A 19,317-nucleotide genomic window follows, 5' to 3' on the forward strand; every position below is an offset into this window, starting at 1 on the left:
ATGGGAGTAGAAAGCGGCTTACAGGAGTCCATCCCAGCTTTGCGAAGCAGTTCAGTCATATACCGTCGTTGAGATAACAGTACTACACTGTCAGTGTATAGAGCCTCAATGCCGAGGAAGAATCGCGGTTACCCCAAGTCGCGGATCTTGAACGTCGAGGCAAGCTGCTTCAATATGAACATCACCTGCGAATCATCATTCCCTAACAAGAGAATGTCATCGACATATACCAGGATATAAACACGGACTTGGCCAAAATCATAAATGAATACGGAAACATCAGTTTTAGAAGGCCGAAACCCAACTGACACGAAGAACTCTTGCAACCTTGTAAACCACGCCCGGGGGGCCTGTTTCAGGCCATACAACGACCTCTGAAGCTTACAGACGTGATCGGGGAAGCTCGGATTGGCATACCCAGGTGGCTGCCGCATGTAAATATTTTCAGTAATGTGTCCGTTTTAGAACGCATTATGAACATCCAGCTGTTTCATAACCCAGTTGTTGGACACATCATAGGCTAATAAAAGCCGGACCGTAGCCGGTTTGACAACCAGACTATACGTTTCTGAATAGTCAATGCCGGGAACTTGGTTGAACCCTTTGGCCACCAAGCGGGCTTTATACCTCTCGATTGTGCCATCAGACTTGCGTTTATGCGGTACACCCATTTGCTACCTATTACATTCATTGTGTTACAAAAAGGTACTAATGTCCAAGTGTTATTTTGTAGTAGTGCATTAAATTCTGCATCCATCGCATTGCGCCAGTGTTGACTTTTGACCGCTTGAGAGTGGCAGGATGGTTCATCGTCATCAACGGAGGCAATCATGGCTCGGGGAGGGCGGCGCTGCTGACTTGTTGTGTCTCGCAGACTCATGACATGCTTGCGAGTCGGCGAGCATTTCCGTCGGGGACGAGGTACAGTTGTCGATGAAGTGGTAGGGTGGTAAGAAGAATCCGTAGTATGAGCTGACGAACTTTGTATAACATTAGTCGGTTGAGCATTGCTGCCGGTAGGTGAGTCTCTGGTCGGGCGAGGCATTGACGTGGACTGTGTTGTATCATTGATCATGGGTTGAGCAATCTGGACACACGCCCACGGTATTTGGCTGGTGCTAGAGCCACATTCCTGCGTTATTTCTGGGCTGTACTGGAATGGGAATACATCCTCATTGAACCGCACATGACAAGCAATATATACTCGCCCCGTTGTTCTGTCCAAGCACCTGTAACCACTAAATGAATCGGGGTAACCCAAAAAAAAAAACACAAGACACAGACCGGAACTCCATTTTATGTGTGTTGTAAGGACGCAAACACGGAAAGCATTCACAACCGAACACTTTTAAAAGATTATAGTTCGGTGACTTATGAAAAAGAAAGAAGTACGGACTTTGATTATGAAGAACTGAAGTTGGCATCCGATTGATTAAATATACTGCTGATTCAAAAGCGAAATGCCAATATTTATGTGGGACATGACTATGGGCTAGCAGAGACAGACCAGTCTCCACAACATGACGATGCCTACGTTCTACTAGACCATTTTGTTCATGTGTGTGGGCACATGACTGGCGATGTAAAATACCTGCAGCTGCAAACACCGAATGCAACTTTCGGTATTCACCACCTAGGTCAGATTGGATACTTTTAATTTGACTTGAGAAATATTTTTTGACTAAGGCACGAAAATGTGGAAATATTGAATAAATGTCTGTTTTATTTTTCATCGGATAATACCAAATGTATCTTGAATAGTCATATACAAATAGTACAAAATATTTAAAACCTTCAGTCGTGGTGACCGATGAAGGTCCCCAAATATCTGTGTAGACTAATTCAAGAACTGATGTTGTGGAATGCGTAAGTTGTGACAAGGGAAAGCGAGTGGACTTCCCAATTTGACAAGCAGTACAGACTTTGTTCAAAGAACTTATAGAATTATTAACTGGACAAGTAGACAAAACCTGACGTAGGACTTGAACATGCGGGTGACCGAGACGTTTATGGCAGACTTGAGCTGATGTTCTAGCAGACAAAAGGGCAACTGGAGATGGAGCACTGAGCGAGTACAATCCACCTTCGCTGGGACCTTTAAGAAGAATTTGGTGGGTAACCCGGTCCTTCACAAAAAAACAATAGGGATGAAATTCAAAATAAACATTGTTATCCCGTGTAAACTTTTGCACGGATAACAAAGAAGCACGTAACTTTGGAACGTGTAAAATTTTATTTAGAAACAGTGACCGAGACGGGGTAGAAATGGAAACTGAACCTGTACGCAGAATTGACAGACCTGAGCCATCGCCAACCTTTAAATTCTCGGTCCCCGTATATGGTTCGGTGTCTTGTAAGATTCCTGAATTTGGTGTGGCATGAGGATTCGCCCCCATGTCTGGAATCCATACATTATTAAACGGAGATGTTGCGAAGTCATCTTGAGGATGCTGTTGGTACGCCACATTGGCACGCGGTGGAGCTGGTTGACTCCAGGTTTGGTGCGGCTGGCGAACGGCGGGGTCATCATTGTAGCGCCGGTAACACGTCAAGGCGGTGTGGCCGGGGATGTCACATATTTGGCAGCGAATTACTCCACGTCCGCGTTAGCCACGACCCCGTTACCCTCTGTGGTTACGACCACGACCTCGGTTTCCGTCAGGAGGGTTCGCCGCAGCTGGCTGCTGGGTGAAGAGGGCCGACGGAAATTGTGGCAAGGGAGGTGATGCATCGTCCGCAAACAGATATTGATGCGTTGCGAGGAGATCAGCCACCTCCGGCAACGTCAATGGCGCACTTTTGGACGTGAGGGAAGCCACCAACGCTCTGTACTCTGATCGCAGGCCTCGAAAGACATGGAGGTTCTGCTCGTCGAGGTTTACCGGACGGCCGGCCTGAGTGAGCTGCTCGACGAGGACTAGGCACGGCTGAGATACTCCGTGGGTGAAGAGTCCCCTTGTCGAAGGTTTTGAAGCTGAGACAACAAGCTGAGAGATCGCGGCCGTGATGAAGAGCCGAGTGCCGTCTCCAACGCCACCCATACTGCTCGCGACGTACCATGGCCAGTGGCTAGGTACAGGACCTCTTCAGCAAGAGAGGAGAAAAGCATGCTCAATATGGATTGATCTTGCTGAATCCATTGAGCACAGAGAGGATTGACCACCGGCGGCGCATCGGAGGAGGACGCAGCAACAAGTTCCGGTGGGCAGACGGATGTGCCGTCGACGAAACCAAACAGGTTCTGTCCTTTAAGAAATGGTACAAGCTGCGCTCTCCAGAACAAATAGTTCGTGGCAGTCAGCTTAATTGACACGTAATGATGTGCCTGGTGTAGAACATTTGACGGCGGCGTGGTGGTTGCGACGGCGGGAGTGATCGCTTGAGGGTTCTCCGCCGGTGAGGTGCCGTCGGCCGGCTGGGAGTTGGCGCTGGAAGCATTGGCCATCGAGGATCAAAGGTAGGAAAGAAAAAAAAAATTGGCTGTGATACCAGATTGATGATGATGTTTGTGAGAAGAAGTATTATATTGAAATTGAATTGGGAGTTACAGTACAGCAGTTTATATACATGATATCTAACAGAATAGTAGTTAACAAAGCTAAAGACTAGTTAACAAAGCTAAAGACGATGCCATGCTAAGCTATGAATGCTAACGGCCTAATAGGCATTCTCACCGTCAACGCTTTTCGTGCCTCATAATTCAAACCGGCAACGAAACGCTCAACTTTGGCAAGCTCTGTAGGCACCAACACCCTCGCGAAGCGCACCATCTGTAGGAACTTCTTGTGGTACTCCACCACAGATAGAGCTCATTGCTGCAGATGAAGGAACTCATCAAACATGGCAGCTCGCACATGCGCTGGGTAGAACCTTTCGCGCATCCTGTCCTTGAGCGCGGTCCAATCAAACCTAGGCTCTTCAAGAAAGGCCGGACTCTCGTGAACCCACCACAGATTAGCTTCTTGGCAGAAGTAGAAAGTTTCCAGTTCTACTCTCCTCTCTTCGGGACAGCCTACCACGGTAAAAATCTTATCAAACACCCATAGCCACTCTTCAAGGACTACAGGGTCTTCTTCACCAGCAAAGGAAGGCGGCCGATGCCCGGACACTAGGCGACCCACATCACGGTGCCCAACCGGAGGCGGAGGCGGCGCAGCTTGATTGTTGTTCAACAGAGCTTCACTGAGAGACTGCATCGTCTGCGTCAAGTGATGGAGATTCTGGGTGAGCTGCTCGTTGGTCGGGGTCTCTGGGGAGCGAGCGCGAGGACGAGGAGGCATCGTACTTCTGCTACAACAACAAGGTTACCAAAAGAACAAGCAAGCAAGCAAGACAGAAAGCAACACACATCTCACCGCGCAACCTAGAGTCCTAAGTCTAACACTTACCTCCTTAAGGTCGCTTAGAGGTCTCAAAACACACTTAAACACTTAGAAAGTCTAGACTCAACTCTTCCTAGGCTCTAAACCAAGGCTCAAAACCTAGGCTCTGATACCAACTGTAACACCCCCCAAAAACAAGACCTAAAAACAAGTCTTAACACATGCAGATTAACACAAACACTAGCACAGCGGAAGAAAACGGAAACTGGATAAAAGAAATCCGAAACAGGGGTGTTATCCCACGTCTACCACACCCGGTAAACGCTAAGGCGAACAATCTGCAAGTGTATCACTATCCCAAAACATCAAACTACAAACAGTCTAAAACCATTGGCTCGCAGGCCACAAAAACACAATCTAAAGGTACAGGCACTAAGCTACCAGCTCTAGACATCACGCTTGACTACTCAACACCTGAAAGATACAAAGATAAACATCGGGGCGACGCCCGGTCAGCGAAAGATGCTGGTAACCCACCAATACCGTTAAGTATCATAAATAGGTAGATATAAGATATAAAAACCATTTTCAAAATGGAATACATATATATAAGTCAAAAGCCAAGATCAGAAGACAACACAAGACTCACCACTCACAAGGGTAACACCGGGAACACATCCCAACCACAAAGGTTAACCACACACAAGGATAAAGACTCACCCAACGGCAACACATGCCAAACAACACAAGCCTCCGTGACTACACACGTCACGAGAGAAGAGAACTCACCACAACAGCTACACAAGCCCTCGTGACATCACCCATCACGAGTTGATATGCCTTCCTTATGCCCTGTTCCAACCTTATGGCTACCCCCAACCTTGTACCTTCAAAGCCAACCATTACCTCCAGAAATCCCCTGTACAGCCAAGTCCAACCTTATTCCGCCGGGACCGTCGTCCCCCACCTATAACCACCAACGAAAACCCACCAATCACGGCAACACATACCCGGATAACACAATGTTATCCCCCAATCACGTGGACTCAGCCACAGCTCCATAATCACGTCACGGCCACCACGAGGACCGCTTCAATACCTTGGTGACTAGCGTCCCATACCACTAATCGTGCAATCCAGGTAGAGCCACACACGCACCACCACGCACACGAAACGATCAACGGATTGCAAAGAAGGTATGAAACACACTCGATCAAGGAACGGGTCACAACCCAACAACAACAACGATGAATAACACAAGTTATCATCAACCAAACGGAAGGTACGAACAACACACACGCTAGTATTAAGACAACGAACTAGCATGCTTAACAACGGGGAAACTCAATATAGTTCCGAGGAACACACAAGACACCACTCGGTTCAACGAAACACAAAGTTGAACACTTTGAACGATTCAAAACACCAAAGATCCTACATGGATACCTACCATAAAGCTCTAGACCTACGAAACATCAAGAAGACACTCAAATAGTTCCACAAAGAACACCGAGAAGTCAAAAGATCAAACACCGAGACAAACGAATCACGGGGAACAAATCCCGAACCAACTCCACTGTGTTCCCCGCGGGTGGACCCACGGGTAGTGCCCCACCCGTGGTCCCGCCCGCGGGTACACTACCCACAGGGCGACACGTTCCCCGCGGGTGGTGCCCCGCCCGCCGTTCCGCCTGCGGGTACGTCCCTGTACCACAACAAATCCCTTCGGGGATTTTCTCATCCAAACACAAATTCAAGTCCAAAACACACCAAATCTCACCAAACACAACAAAATGACTTGAACCAAGGAAAATGCCAAGCAATGGCACAAGGGAATCCTAAACACTAGCTCTAGATATGCAATATCACAAGATAAATGCATAAACTCTCACATTTCATAGCAAAACACAAATAGAAGCCAAGAAATCATATATAGGTAAGCAAAATAGGTTTTGTAGAGCATGGGTTACCTCTTGAAGACCAAAAGACTCATCTTATACCACAACAAGCTCTCCACTAAGCTCACTAGCCAAACCCACTTCAAGATCAAACCAAAAGATCATAATGATCCTACCTTTAAGAAAAGACAACTAAGATGGAACCAAAAAGACTAGACAAGCTTAGATCTTACCCTTCTAGATGCCCAAATAGAGGAAAGATTGAATCTTGGAAGCAAAACTTGGAATCTTGACAAAGGTCTCACTTGGCTTGAAGAACAAGCTACTCTTCTTTTCTAGAGAGAAGGTAGAGATATTTTCTAGGAATTATAAGGGATGAAAAATGAAGAAGCCTTCTAGTTTTAGGTTACAAAACTAACTCTTGGTGAAAAGACAAGGGACCCTTACTAACTCTTAGAAAGTGTAAGGAACAAGGGAACTCCTCTCAAAGCACAAGGTACAACACCGCTTAAAGATTGAATAGTCAAATACTAGTCCTTGAGTATCAAAAATCAGGATTTTAGGAATCAATTCCTCAAGAGAAATAGAATTAATTACTCAATTAATTCATGGATTGGAGTGTGGATTTTTGGGGTGTCACAGTTGTAGTGTTAGACTGTTACCTTTTGGGATAGATGTATACACTTCCAGATTGATCGCCGTAGCATTTACCGTGTTTGGTAGACGTGGCATAACACCCCGTTTGGATTTCTTTTATCCAGTTTTCGTTTTATCTTCTTCCGCTGTGCTAGTTTTGTTGTATGATCTGTAGGTTTTAAGGCCTTTTATATACGTCTTGTTTGGGGGGTGTTATAGTTGGTATCAGAGCCTAGGTTTTGAGCCTAGGAAGGGTTTAGTCTAGACTTTCTAAGTGGTTATGTGAGTTTTGAGACCTCTAAGCGACCTTAAGAAGCTAAGTGTTAGGCTTAGGACTCTAGGTTGCGCGGTGAGCTCTGTGTTGTTTTCTGTTCCTTGTTTGTTGCTTCTCTTATCGTGTTGCTGTTGTAGAAGTTGCGATGCCTCCTCGTCCTCACGCACGCATCCCGGAGACCCCGACCAACGAGCAGCTCGCTCAGAACCTTCATCAACTAACTCAGACCACGCAAACGCTCAGTAAGCTCTGTTGAATAACAATCACGCTATGCCGCCTCCTCCCCCTGCTGGGCACCATGACTTAGGACGTTTAGTGTCAGGTTATCAGCCGCCAACCTTCGCTCGTGAGGAAGACCATGTAGTCTATGAAGAGTGGCTACAAGTGTTTGATAAGATCTTCACCGTGGTGGGCTGCCCCGATGAAAGTAGAGTAGAACTGGCAACGTTCTACTTTTGCCAAGAAGCGGACTTGTGGTGGGTACCCGAGGGCCCGGCTCTTCTTGAAAAACCAGAGTTCGGCTGGACAACGCTCAAGGACCGGATGCGTGAAAGGTTCTACCCGGCACATGTGCGCGCTGCCATGTACGAAGAGTTCCTCCACCTGCAGCAAGGGTCCATGTCTTTGGTTGAGTACCACAAGAGGTTCTTGGAGCTGGCACGTTTTCCGAGGATGCTTGTGCCTACGGAGCTCACCAAAGTCGAGAAATTCGTGGCCGGTCTGAACTATGAGGCGCGAAAAGCGTTAACTGTGAGTAGGCCGAGTTCTCTTAAGGACGCTTACGTGTGCGCCGCTGATCTGTATCGTGTGCAGCAGCTTCAGAGGGGTTCATTTGAGCAGGTTAGGAAGAGATCTGAGGGCGGAAGTTCTTCTACCTTCAAGAAGTCAAGACCAAGTTTCCCAGCCAGGATCGTGTCATCTTCTTCTCAAGGACCTGTCAGGACGGAGCACGAGAACCAAGCTAAGGCATCCCTTTGTCAGTGTTGTGGGAAGGTGCATGTGGGTCAAGGTTGCAATGGCTTTGAGTTCAGGTGTTTTCATTGCGGAGATCGTGGCCTCAAGATCGCGGAATGTCCCTAGTTAGCTGGCCAGAGAGCGTTACCGCCACCCCCGGGAGCCGGAGGAGCATCGGGAACTGGTTCGGGCCGTGGAGCAGTTGGAGCAAGGCCACCTGGAAGAGTCTTCGTGATGGCGCGTTCGCAGGCGGAGTCGGAGGGCTTGGTGGAAGAAGAGTTGACAGGTAATCCTTGTCTTTGAGTCTATGCTTGTTTTCCCGAGAGTGTTGTGTTCTTTGTTGCCTTGGGTGTTATCTTGTGTTTCGTAGTTGTCTTTTGCTTGGTAATCCTTGGCATGCCTTTCTTGCTAGTAATTCTTTGGAGCTTAGTGAAAACTCTCTTCTTGCTAAGTGACTTCTTTAGTTGGCATCTAAGTCTTGTTGTGAAATAGCCATCTATCTTTGGAATGTCTTGTTCTTAGACCAATTCTACAATCCCTACACTTGGTTGTCCTTACAACAATTCCTTGTGAACTTCCTAAATTTTCCAAGTATTCATTAAATTTGGAAATAGCAAAATTCTTGCCAAAATTCTTTCTTGTGCATTCTCAAAATCAAGCCTAAAGTTTAATTATAACCTTTGAGTTTCAAACCCAAGCCTATTTCTTTTTAACCCAACTTTTAAACCACTTGAGCTAATTGTCTTTCTTGGAACCTATCCAATTTTAATTCCTTCTAAACCATAAATTCCCACTTTATTCAAAATCCCTAAATTTAATCTTCTTTTTCCCCAATTTCTCCCAAATCCCTAAATCCCCAAAATTTTCTCTCCTTCTCCTTTTCCTTCCTCTCTACACGTGAACACCCTAAGCCTCATCCCCAACCCGTCGCCCCACCACCGCCGGACCACCGCCACACCGCCGTCGCTACAGCCGGAGCTGCCGCCGCCGTCGCCGGTCTGCTGTCGCTGCGTCGCCGAGAGCGAGAGAGAGAGAGCTCGAGAGAGAGAGGCAGCGTGTGTGAAGAGGTAGAAGTTGTTGGCTTTGTTTGTTGAGCTTTGGATCATCTCCTACCATGCCTAGAAGGTCAAGCTTGGCTAGAAAAGCGGAACGGGTGGATACCCACTACCTTGTTCTTGAAGGTAAAGCTTTTGATCCGGAATCTTTTTCTAGTTCCTTGTTGGATATGCTTAGGTATCAAGGTTTGTTGGACGGGTTTCTCGCCATAAGGCCGAGACATACCCGAGTTTGGTGAAAGAGTTTTACCGTCACATGGTTGTGACGAAGGAGGGTGAAAGGCTTGAAATCACCTCTAAGGTGAGAGGTGTAAAGGTTGTGTTTTTTGAGAAGAGGTTGGCTCAGTTGTTGAGTTTGTCTGCTACTTGAGTGGCTCAGTACAGTGATCATTCTTGGATTAGTACGGATACCATGGGTTACCGTAACTACTTGAGCTACTTGTTAGGTCGGACGAGTGGTTTCACTCAAGCCTCTAGGCCGGAGAAGAAGTGGTTGTCTGCGGAGCAAAGGATCTTGGTGATGTTGGTATCAGACTGTCTGTTGCCAAATAATAACAAGAGCAAGTTGCTGGGTAAGTTAGAGTGCACTTTTGCTTTCTGTCTGAAGAATATGGTTAAGTTCAACTTGCCTGCTTTAATGTTGCAACACATGCTGTTTTGCCGGGATCACAATCGGAAGAGTTTGCCTTATGGGATGGTGTTGTGCTGGATCTTGGTTAGGAAGGGCGTCAGTGTGGATGGTTGTCTTCCTAAAGCTGTGGGGAAGCTGGTGTTGGATGCCACCAACCATCGGAGTTGTAACCTGTTTCAGTTGGATGATGGTGAGTATATCACGCTTGAAGAAGTGGCAAGGAAAGCACTTGATGAACGGGCGGAGTTAGCAGCTGAGCTTGAAATCCATGCCGAAAAGTTGAGCCTCACTGTTCAGAGCTTGGGAGGTGACGAAGAAGCCGAAGATGAAGCCGATCATGAAGATGAGGCGGGTGCGCAAGAAGTCGTGGAAGCTGAAGAGAGTGATTCGGAGAGTGAAGAGAACCGACGAAGAAGGGAAGCTCGCACTAAGAGGGAGCACGACCCCATGTCGCACGAAGAGCGTGTTGTTGCTTTGCTTCATCAGCAGAACCGCATGTTAGAGGAGGGTTTTGCTTTCTTGAGGACGCAGTTCGTTGCTGTGCACCATCGGCTAGATCAGATCGAAGCCAGCACGAGTCATCAAGGAGAAGCCGAGGAAGAGTCCGAGGAGTCGGAGAGCGAGTCTTTCTAGTTGTTGTGGTTACCTTGTTCGCCCTTTTTCTTGTAGTTGCTTTTCTTTAAGCGTTGTCACCGTTGTTTGGTTGCTTATTGTTGCTTTTGTGCCTGTTTTGTTCGTAGCCTTGTGGCTTGGTTAGTTTCGTAGTGGTAGAGGTGTTTGGTGTTGGTTGTCTTGTCTTTAGTGTTTGGTAGAAGTAGATGTTGGTGTTGAGAATAGAGATTGTGATGCTCAATCTTCTCCTTTGACATGTTCTTGACAATTCTTGAGTTGCTATGCCTTTCTTCTTGTTTGAAATCCTTGTTGAACCTTGTGAATTTTGAACAAAAGGATTCGTTTTTGAATCTCTTGTCACAATGTTGTGTCTATCACCGTTTGTTTCTAATTCGTCGTACCCAAGCTTCGGGGGTGAAGCTTCTTTGAAGGGGGAGAGGATGTGACACCCTAAAAATCCACATTCAATCCATGGATTAATTGAGTAATTAATCCCATTTCATTTGAGGAATTAATTCCTAAAATCCTGATTTTTAATACTCAAGGACTAGTATTTGACTAGTCAACCTTAAAGTCGTGTTGTACCTTGAGCTTTGAGAGAAGTTCCTTTGTTCCTTACACTTTCTAAAGGTTAGTAAGGGTATTCTTGACTTTTCACCAAGAGTTAGTATTGTAACCTAACCTAGAAGACTTCTTCATTTCATTCCTTACAATTCCTAGAAATTAGCTCTACCTTCTCTCTAGAAAATAAGTGTATCTTATTCTCCAAGCCAAGTTGAGATCCTTGTCAAGATTCCAAGATTTTCTCCCAAGATTCAACCTTTCACCTATTTGGGCATCTAGGAGGGTAAGATCTAAGTCCATCTTGTGTTTTTGGTTCCATCTTAGTTGTCTTTTTTCTTAAAAGTAGGATCTTTATGATCTTTTGGTTTGATCTTGAAGTGGGTTTGGATAGTAAGCCTTGTAAGGAGCTTGTTGAGGTGTAAAGTGAAGTCTTTTGGTCTACAAGAAACCCATGCTCTACTAAAACCTATTTTGCTTACCTATATGTGATTTCTTGGATTCTACTGGTGTTTTGCTATGAAATGTGAGGGTTTATGCATTTGTCTTGTGATATTGCATATCTAGAGCTTGTGTTTAGGGTTCCTTTGTGCCATTGCTTGATATTTTCCATGATTCAAGTCATTTTGTTGTGTTGGGTGAGATTTGGCATGTTTTGGACTTGAATTTGTGTTTGGAGAAGAAAATCCCCGAAGGGATTTGTTGTGGTACAAGAGTGTACCCGCGGGCGGGGCACCACCCGCCGGCCTACCCGCGGGTACATGGCCTTGTGGGATGCTGTTCCCGTGGGCGGGACCACGGGTGGGGTACTACCCGTGGGTCCACCCGCGGGTACATGGTTGGTGTTGTTATGGGATTTGTTCCCCGTGTTTCGTTTGACTCGGTATTTGGTCTTTTGACTTTCCGATGTTCTTTGGTGGAACTATTTGAGTGTCTTCTTGATGTTTCGTATGTCTAGAACAATATGGTAGGTATCCACGTAGGACTTTGGTGTCTTGAATCGTGCTAAGTATTCAACATTGTGTTTCGTTGGACCAAGAGGTGTCCTGTGTGTTCCTCGGAACTATCTTAAGTTTCTCCGTTGTTAAGCATGCTAGTTTATTGTCTTAATGCTAGCGTGAGTGTGGTTTGTACCTTCCGTTTGGTTGATGATAACTTGTGTTATTCATCGTTGATGTTGTTGGGCTGTGACCCGTTCCTTGATTGAGTATGTTTCATACCTTCGTTGTGATCCGTTGTTTGACTCTAGTTGAGTTGTGGTGCGTGTGTGGCTTTAACTGGATTGCACGATTAGTGGTATTGGACACTAGTCACCAAGGTATTGCAGCGGTCCTCGTGGTGGCCGTGGCGTGATTATGGAGCTGTGGCATTTGTGTAAGGTTCACATTTTGGGGGATAACAAGTGTTATCCGGGCATGTGTGCCATGTGCGTGTGCGGTACCTCGTGTACCATGAATTGGTAGTTGTGTTGGTGGTTTGTTGGTGGGGACGACGGTCCCAGGAGGGAAAAGGTTGGACTAAGAAGTACAGGGGGTCCTGGAGGTAATGGTTGGAAAGAAGATACAAGGTTGGGGTAGCCATAAGGTTGGAACAGGGCATAAGGAAGGCATATCAACTCTTGGCAGGTGATGTCACGAGGGCTTGTGTAGCCGTGATTTTGTGTTCTCTTTCTTGTGATGTGTGTAGTCACAAGGGCATGTGTTGCCATCGGTTTTGTCTTTATCCTTTGCGTTGTGGTTATCCTTTGTGGTTTTGGGATGTGTTCCCGTATCTTTGTTGATGAGTGTTGAGTCTTGAGTTGGTGTTTACTCTTGGTTTTACACTTATATATATGTATTACGTTTCGAAATGATTTTTGTATATACCTTACCTATGTATGATACTTAACAGGTATTGGTGGGTTACCAGCATTAATCGCTGACCGGGCATCGTCCCAATGTTTATCTTTGTATCTTTCAGGTGGTGTCTAGACGAGCGCGATGTTTGTGGCCGGTAGTCTAGTATCTTTACCTTTGTTTTGTGGCCTGTGTGCCGGTAGTGTTAGACTTTTACCTTTTGGGATAGATGTATACACTTGCAGATTGATCGCCGTAGCGTTTACCGTGTTTGGTAGATGTGGCATAACACCCCGTTTGGATTTCTTTTATCCAGTTTTCGTTTTATCTTCTTCCGCTGTGCTAGTTTTGTTGTATGATCTGCAGGTGTTAAGGCCTTTTATATAGGTCATGTTTGGGCGGTGTTAAAGCTGTTTTGTTGTACAGGGTTGTACCCGCGGGCGGAACGGCCCACCCGCGGGGTACACTTGGTGAAAGAGCCTGTACCCGCGGGCAGGACCACGGGTAGGGGCCTACCCGTGGGCCCACCCGCAAGTACACAAGTTGGTTTTGTTTGGGGATTTGTTCCCCGTGATTCTTTTGACTCGGTATTTGGTCTTTTGACTTCCCGTTGTTCTTTTGTGGAACTATTTGAGTGTCTTCTTGATGTTTCGTATGTCTAGAACTATATGGTAGGTATCCATGTAGGTTTTTGGTGTCCTGAATCGTGCTAAGTGTTCAACATTGTGTTTCGTTGAACCGTGATGAGTCTTGTGTGTTCATCGGAACTGCCTTTGGTTTACCCTGTAACACCCCAGATTTTCAAGACATTTAAAACTTATAATAAAGGTAGAATCTTATTAAATCCCAAGATATAAATACAAGCGCACTCCAGTGACTTAATCTTCTGTGCCTGAAAGCCAAATATATCTGTTCAGCGAGAGATGTTGGTAACCCACTCCAACGCGTTGAAATACAATACATATAGAGATATATATAGATATACGAAAACCATTTTGAGCATGAAGATATACCCTACGAACACTAGCTTTAAAACCGGGAATGACTCGACAGATAAGGCCAGACACAAGCACAGTTATAACGAGCATATGCAGTTCACAACAGATAAGGCAGATAAGGCAAAGCATAAACAATGATCATAACCCAACATGAACAATCCCCAATATAAATCCCATAGTCACATCCCCCAAGACACTCGTAATCACAACTCGTCCAGGTCACAACACATAACACACTTTGTTGGCGCCACAGGACCAATCGCATGCCCATACATGAGGGTCAACGCATATAGCTCTGACACGGCCCCGCAGCACCCTGCCCCGTATCGCAACACGGAGGGGTCGATCGCAACCGGCCGATGAACCGCAGCTCATCATAGTGTTTGATCGCAACCAAACAGTGGACCGCAGCCCAAGAGAATGTCATCTGACCGCAGCCAGGAAAAAGGACGAACCGCAGCTCGTATAGAAACGTTTGATCGCAACCAAACGGTGGACCGCAGCCCAAGAGTATCAATCTGACCACAGCCAGCTTCTGAACCGCAGCTCAGGATAACCAATTCGATCGCAACCGAATTGGGGTAACACACACATAACACATAGCAAGCACATGCAACCCACATTACACATTAGGAAGGGGGAGAAAACGTATAACAAAACCTATGTGTGATCCATCACTTACTAAGAATAGTCCTAAGGGGTTCATACTTCTTCCACCTAGGTCAACGGGATACCAATTCAACTAGCATGCAATATAATAGACTCATAAACCTACGAACGGTACCCGAAACATCAAACTAGACATAGGCACGATAAACGGAGTCCGTTGGGACATCACGGGGAACGGGGAACATCAAACGGGGAAGCCGGGATCCCGGGTGGGATGAATTTCCAGCGGGTAGCCGGTGGGTGGGGGCCACCCGCCGGCTGCCCGCCGGAGAATACTGTTCCGGGCAACGGGCTGCCGGGCGGTGTTTCACGGCCGTGGGTAGGTGGCGGGCCCACCTACCCCACACTGACTCTTTTCACACACTTTATGCCCCGGGAACCGTTGTGGAACCCGAAACCATGCTTAGACACTTTACAACGCAATTAACGACAATACGTAGACAATTAACGAATCAAATACAAGAAACGAACGGCACATGACCTATCATGCTTTTCTAAATATAATCAACACCCAAACATGCGATTTCCCCACCCGATAATCCAAGAAAAAGATCATACGATACAACCTAGGGTTCTAATCACTTTTATATCAACAAGAATACGGTTCGTCTTCTAATTGCAAGATTCGGTAAGAATAACACATAAACATCAAGAGCATCACACAATTATCAAGAACGACACGTAACCATCAAGAACTCCATATAATTATCAAGAACACCATAGTTATCAAGAATCTCCCAATATCAAGATCATCAAGATCCCCCATGGGATCATCGCATCAATTACCAATAATAATCATCATAACTCGCCAATATACAATAATATGGGGAAACCCTAAGGGGGAATTATAACTATGAAAATAGGTTTTGTTGAGACATGGGTTACCTCTTAGCCTTAATTAATTCCTTGGCTACGAAGGATCTTTCTTTAAGCTTCCTTGCTTTCTTGATTTCTCCTAAGGGGATTCTTGGAGCTCTTTTGGGGTGGTGGGGCGTTATTCTTGTGGGAGGAGTTCTAGGTGCTTCCTAAGTTCCCTATTTATAGATCTAGGATCTTATTTAGGGTCTAATCCTATTGGGATTAGGGGTTGGGTTTATATAGGAGGGCCAATGGGCTACGGTGAGTCTTTTTCCCTAATTAATCATTATAATCTATTCTTTCTCTTGGGCTATTAATTAATTAATTAATTGGTTTTAGGACTCGTAACACGGGGTGTTACACTCTCCCCCCCTTAACAGGAAACTTCGTCCCCAAAGCTTGGCCCCTGGTGAAGAAAAAAAAAGGTTTTCTCTTAGTTACCTGGAGTGAACAGCTCGGGATACCGCTCCTTCATCGTGTCCTTAAGTTCCCATGTTGCTTCCTCGGTCCCGTGGTTGGTCCAGAGGACCTTCACCATTTCTATGACTCGGTTCCGGGTATTTCTTATCTTGGTGTCCAGGATTCTTACGGGTTTCTCTTCGTATATTAGTGACTCATCGAGGTCTACGGTCTCATGTTGGAGTACATGGCTTGGGTCGTGTATGTATTTCTTTAGCTGAGATACGTGGAACACGTTGTGCACTCGTTCTAGTTTGATTGGTAAGGCGAGGCGGTAGGCCAAGTCCCCGATTTTCTCCAAGATTTTGTAAGGACCGATGAACCGGGGGCTGAGTTTTCCTTTTCTTCCGAACCTCATTACTCCTCGTGTGGGCGAGATCCTTAGCCAGACCTTGTCCCCGAGGTTGAATTCGGCTTGTTTCCTCTTTAGGTCGGCGTAAGACTTCTGGCGGTCTTGGGCGGCCTTCATCCTTTCCTGGATGTGTTTGACCTTAGCTATGGTGTCTTGTAGGTATTGGGGGCCCAGGGTTACCGGGTTTACCATATCTTCCCAACATAATGGGGTTCTACACTTCTGGCCATACAGTGCTTCGTAGGGTGCCATGCGAATGCTCGCGTGGTAGCTGTTGTTGTATGAGAACTCGATGAGGTCTAGGTGTTCTTCCCACGTCCCTCGGAAGTCTAGTGTGCAGGCTCTTAGCATGTCCTCGAGGGTTTGGATGGTTCTCTCGGTTTGGCCGTCTGTGGTGGGGTGAAAGGCTGTGCTTAGTGTTAGGTGCGTTCCCAACGCTGATTGTGGTGATTTCCAGAATTGTGAGAGGAATCTGGAATCTCTATCGGACACAATGTTTCGGGGGACTCCGTGGTATTTCACCACTCGGTTTATGTAGGCTTGGGCTAGTTGCGTCATTGTCCAAGTTTCCTTCATGGCAATGAATCGTGCCGTTTTGGTCAGCCGATCCACTATGACCCAGATTTTGTCCTTGCCGGTTCTTGTTGGGGGTAACCCTCCGACGAAGTCCATGGATATGGAATCCCATTTTCCTTGTGGTATTTCAAGGGGTTGTACGAGCCCCTTGGGCTTGCATCGTTCAGCCTTTACTCTTTGGCAATTCAGGCACCTGGCCACGAAATCTACGATTTCCTTCTTCATGTTTGGCCACCAAAACGTTCTCCTTACGTCTTGGTATAACTTGTCACCCCCTGGGTGGACCGAGTACGGGGAGTTGTGTCCTTCCTCCAAGATCCGTTGTTTCAAGTGAGGGTGCGTTGAGGGTACACACCACCTTCCTTTGTAATGGAGGATACCGTCCGGGCGTGCTTCGAAGGGGCCTTCCTTCCCTTGGGTTAGGTCGTGGCGGATCTTATCTAGTTCCGGGTCCTGGTGTTGCCCTGCTTTTGATCTCCTCGAAGAGGGCGGGTATAGCTTTCGTGTTGAGTAAGTAGGCATTGGGGCGGGTTTGTCCTTGCTCTATTATTTCTAAGTGTAGTTTTTGGAAGTCCCTGTACAGTTGGTCCGGTAGGACCCACGTGGTGTTGAGGGAATGGTTCGTCTTTCGGCTTAGGGCGTCTGCAACGACGTTGGCTTTTCCCTCGTGGTATTGGATGTCTAGGTCGTAGTCTTTTATGAGTTCTAGCCACCTTCGTTGTCTCATGTTTAGGTCCTTTTGGGTGAAGATGTACTTTAAGCTCTTATGGTCGGTGTAGATTTTGCATTGTACCCCATACAGGTAGTGCCTCCAGATTTTTAGTGCGAAAATGATAGCGGCTAGTTCGAGGTCATGGGTGGGGTAGTTTTCTTCGTGGGTTTTGAGTTGCCTGGATGCGTATGCTATTACTTTCCCTTTTTGCATCAGCACGCATCCCAACCCTTTCTTGGATGCATCGCTGTAGACCTCGAATTCTTCCGTTCCGGCGGGGATGGCTAACACGGGCGCCGTGGTTAGCTTGTCCTTTAATTTTGGAAGGCTGAGATGCAGTCGTTGTCCCATCGGAAGGGGGTTTCCTTTTTCATGAGCTTAATGAGGGGTTGGGCTATCTTGGTGAAGTCGGGTACAAACCTCCTATAGTAACCGGCCAGGCCTAAGAAGCTTCGGACCTCCGAGACTGAGCTTGGCGTGGTCCATTCCTTAACGGCGCGAATCTTAGCGGGGTCCACCCTGATCCCTTCTTTGGTTATTACGTGGCCCAAGAAGGCTACGCTGTCTTGCCAGAATTCGCACTTGGAGAATTTAGCGTAAAGTTGGTTTTCTCTGAGGGTTTGTAGTGATATACGAAGGTGCTTCTCATGCTCTTCTTTATTTCGGGAGTAGACTAGGATGTCGTCAATGAACACAATGACGAAGTCATCCAGGTGAGGTCGGAATACTCGATTCATGAGGTCCATGAATATGGCGGGTGCGTTAGTGAGGCCGAAGGGCATTACGGTAAACTCGTAGTGGCCGTAACGCGTCCGGAAAGCCATTTTCTGGATGTCCGGTTTGGCCACTTAGATTTGATGATATCCGGATCTTAGGTCGATCTTCGAGAATACCCTTGCCCCCTTAAGTTGGTCGAATAAGTCATCTATCCGGGGAAGGGGGTACCTATTCTTTATTGTAACTTGGTTGAGTTCCCTGTAGTCGATGCATAGGCGCATGCTCCCATCCTTTTTCTTAACGAATAGTACCGGTGCTCCCCATGGGGAGGTGCTGGGTCGGATATAACCCTTATCTAGTAGTTCCTGGAGTTGTGTTTTCAGTTCTTTCATTTCCTTTGGTGCTAGTCTGTAGGGTGGTTTAGAGATCGGGGCGGCGCCCGGTGTGAGGTCTATGGTGAACTCGACCTCTCTGGCCGGGGGTGCCCCGGGGATTTCGTCCGGAAAGCCGTCGGTGAACTCGTTTACCACTGGCATGTCTCGTGGTTCGAGTACTTTGGCGTTGAGGTCTTCGACTGAGCATAAGAAGGCCTCGTTTCCTTGGCCCAGATACTTCTTAATTTTCATCATGTTTACAAGCTTGATCCCCGGATCTTGGCGGATACTGCGGTATGACACCCTCTTTCCGTTTGGTCCTCGTAGGACCACTTTCTGCTCTCCGCACAAGATTTGCGCTTGGAATTTCCCTAGCCAGTCCATGCCCAAGATTACTTGCATCCCATCCAGTTGGAACTGGATTAGGTTGCTGGGAAATTCCACCCCTTGAATGGTGATTATCACATGTTCGTACATGCGATCACATTTTATGATCTCGCCTGAGGCCACCTTGACTTGGAGCCGGACCTTGGTGCTGGCGTTAAGGTTGAGCTGGGCGGCGAATTCGGTTGCTATAAATGAGTTGGTAGCCCCCGAGTCAAATAGTATGGTGGCTGGGGTGGCGTGCACTTGGAAAGTTCCGGAGACTATGTTGCTATCTCCGACCCTGGCCTTGCTTAGGTTGAGGATCCTCCCCTGGGCAGTCGGCGTGATGGCCCGGCCCAGTGGGGTGGTTTTGAGGTTTTTAGGCTCTTTGGTGGGAATTGGGTGACTTCTTTCGGGCTTCCTTTTATACCCCAGTTGTGTCCCTTGGGGCGGGTTCG

The 19,317-nt window shown here is 46.9% G+C and overlaps 1 protein-coding gene across 1 annotated transcript; it reads right to left on the reverse strand.

The window, feature by feature from the left end:
• Positions 1 to 2,621: 2,621 nt before the first annotated feature.
• On the reverse strand, positions 2,622 to 3,445 carry LOC109156666. The gene is made up of 2 exons (XM_019304511.1): positions 3,058 to 3,445; positions 2,622 to 2,974 (listed from the first exon to the last, which is right to left on the reverse strand). Exons 1-2 carry the CDS (start codon positions 3,443 to 3,445, stop codon positions 2,622 to 2,624), a joined length of 741 nt encoding a protein of 246 aa, XP_019160056.1.
• Between the last annotated feature and the right edge of the window lie 15,872 nt (positions 3,446 to 19,317).

The sequence above is a fragment of the Ipomoea nil genome, unplaced genomic scaffold, assembly GCF_001879475.1.
Source record: "Ipomoea nil cultivar Tokyo-kokei standard unplaced genomic scaffold, Asagao_1.1 scaffold2752, whole genome shotgun sequence".
Lineage (NCBI taxonomy): Eukaryota > Viridiplantae > Streptophyta > Magnoliopsida > Solanales > Convolvulaceae > Ipomoea > Ipomoea nil.

Coding starts and splice junctions, on each gene's coding strand:
- LOC109156666 (XM_019304511.1), bottom strand. CDS start 3,445: ATGGCCAATGCTTCCAGCGCCAACTCCCAGCCGGCCGACGGCACCTCA. Junction 2,975..3,057: donor GTACCTAGCCACTGGCCATG/GTACGTCGCGAG, acceptor TTGTTGTCTCAG/CTTCAAAACCTTCGACAAGG.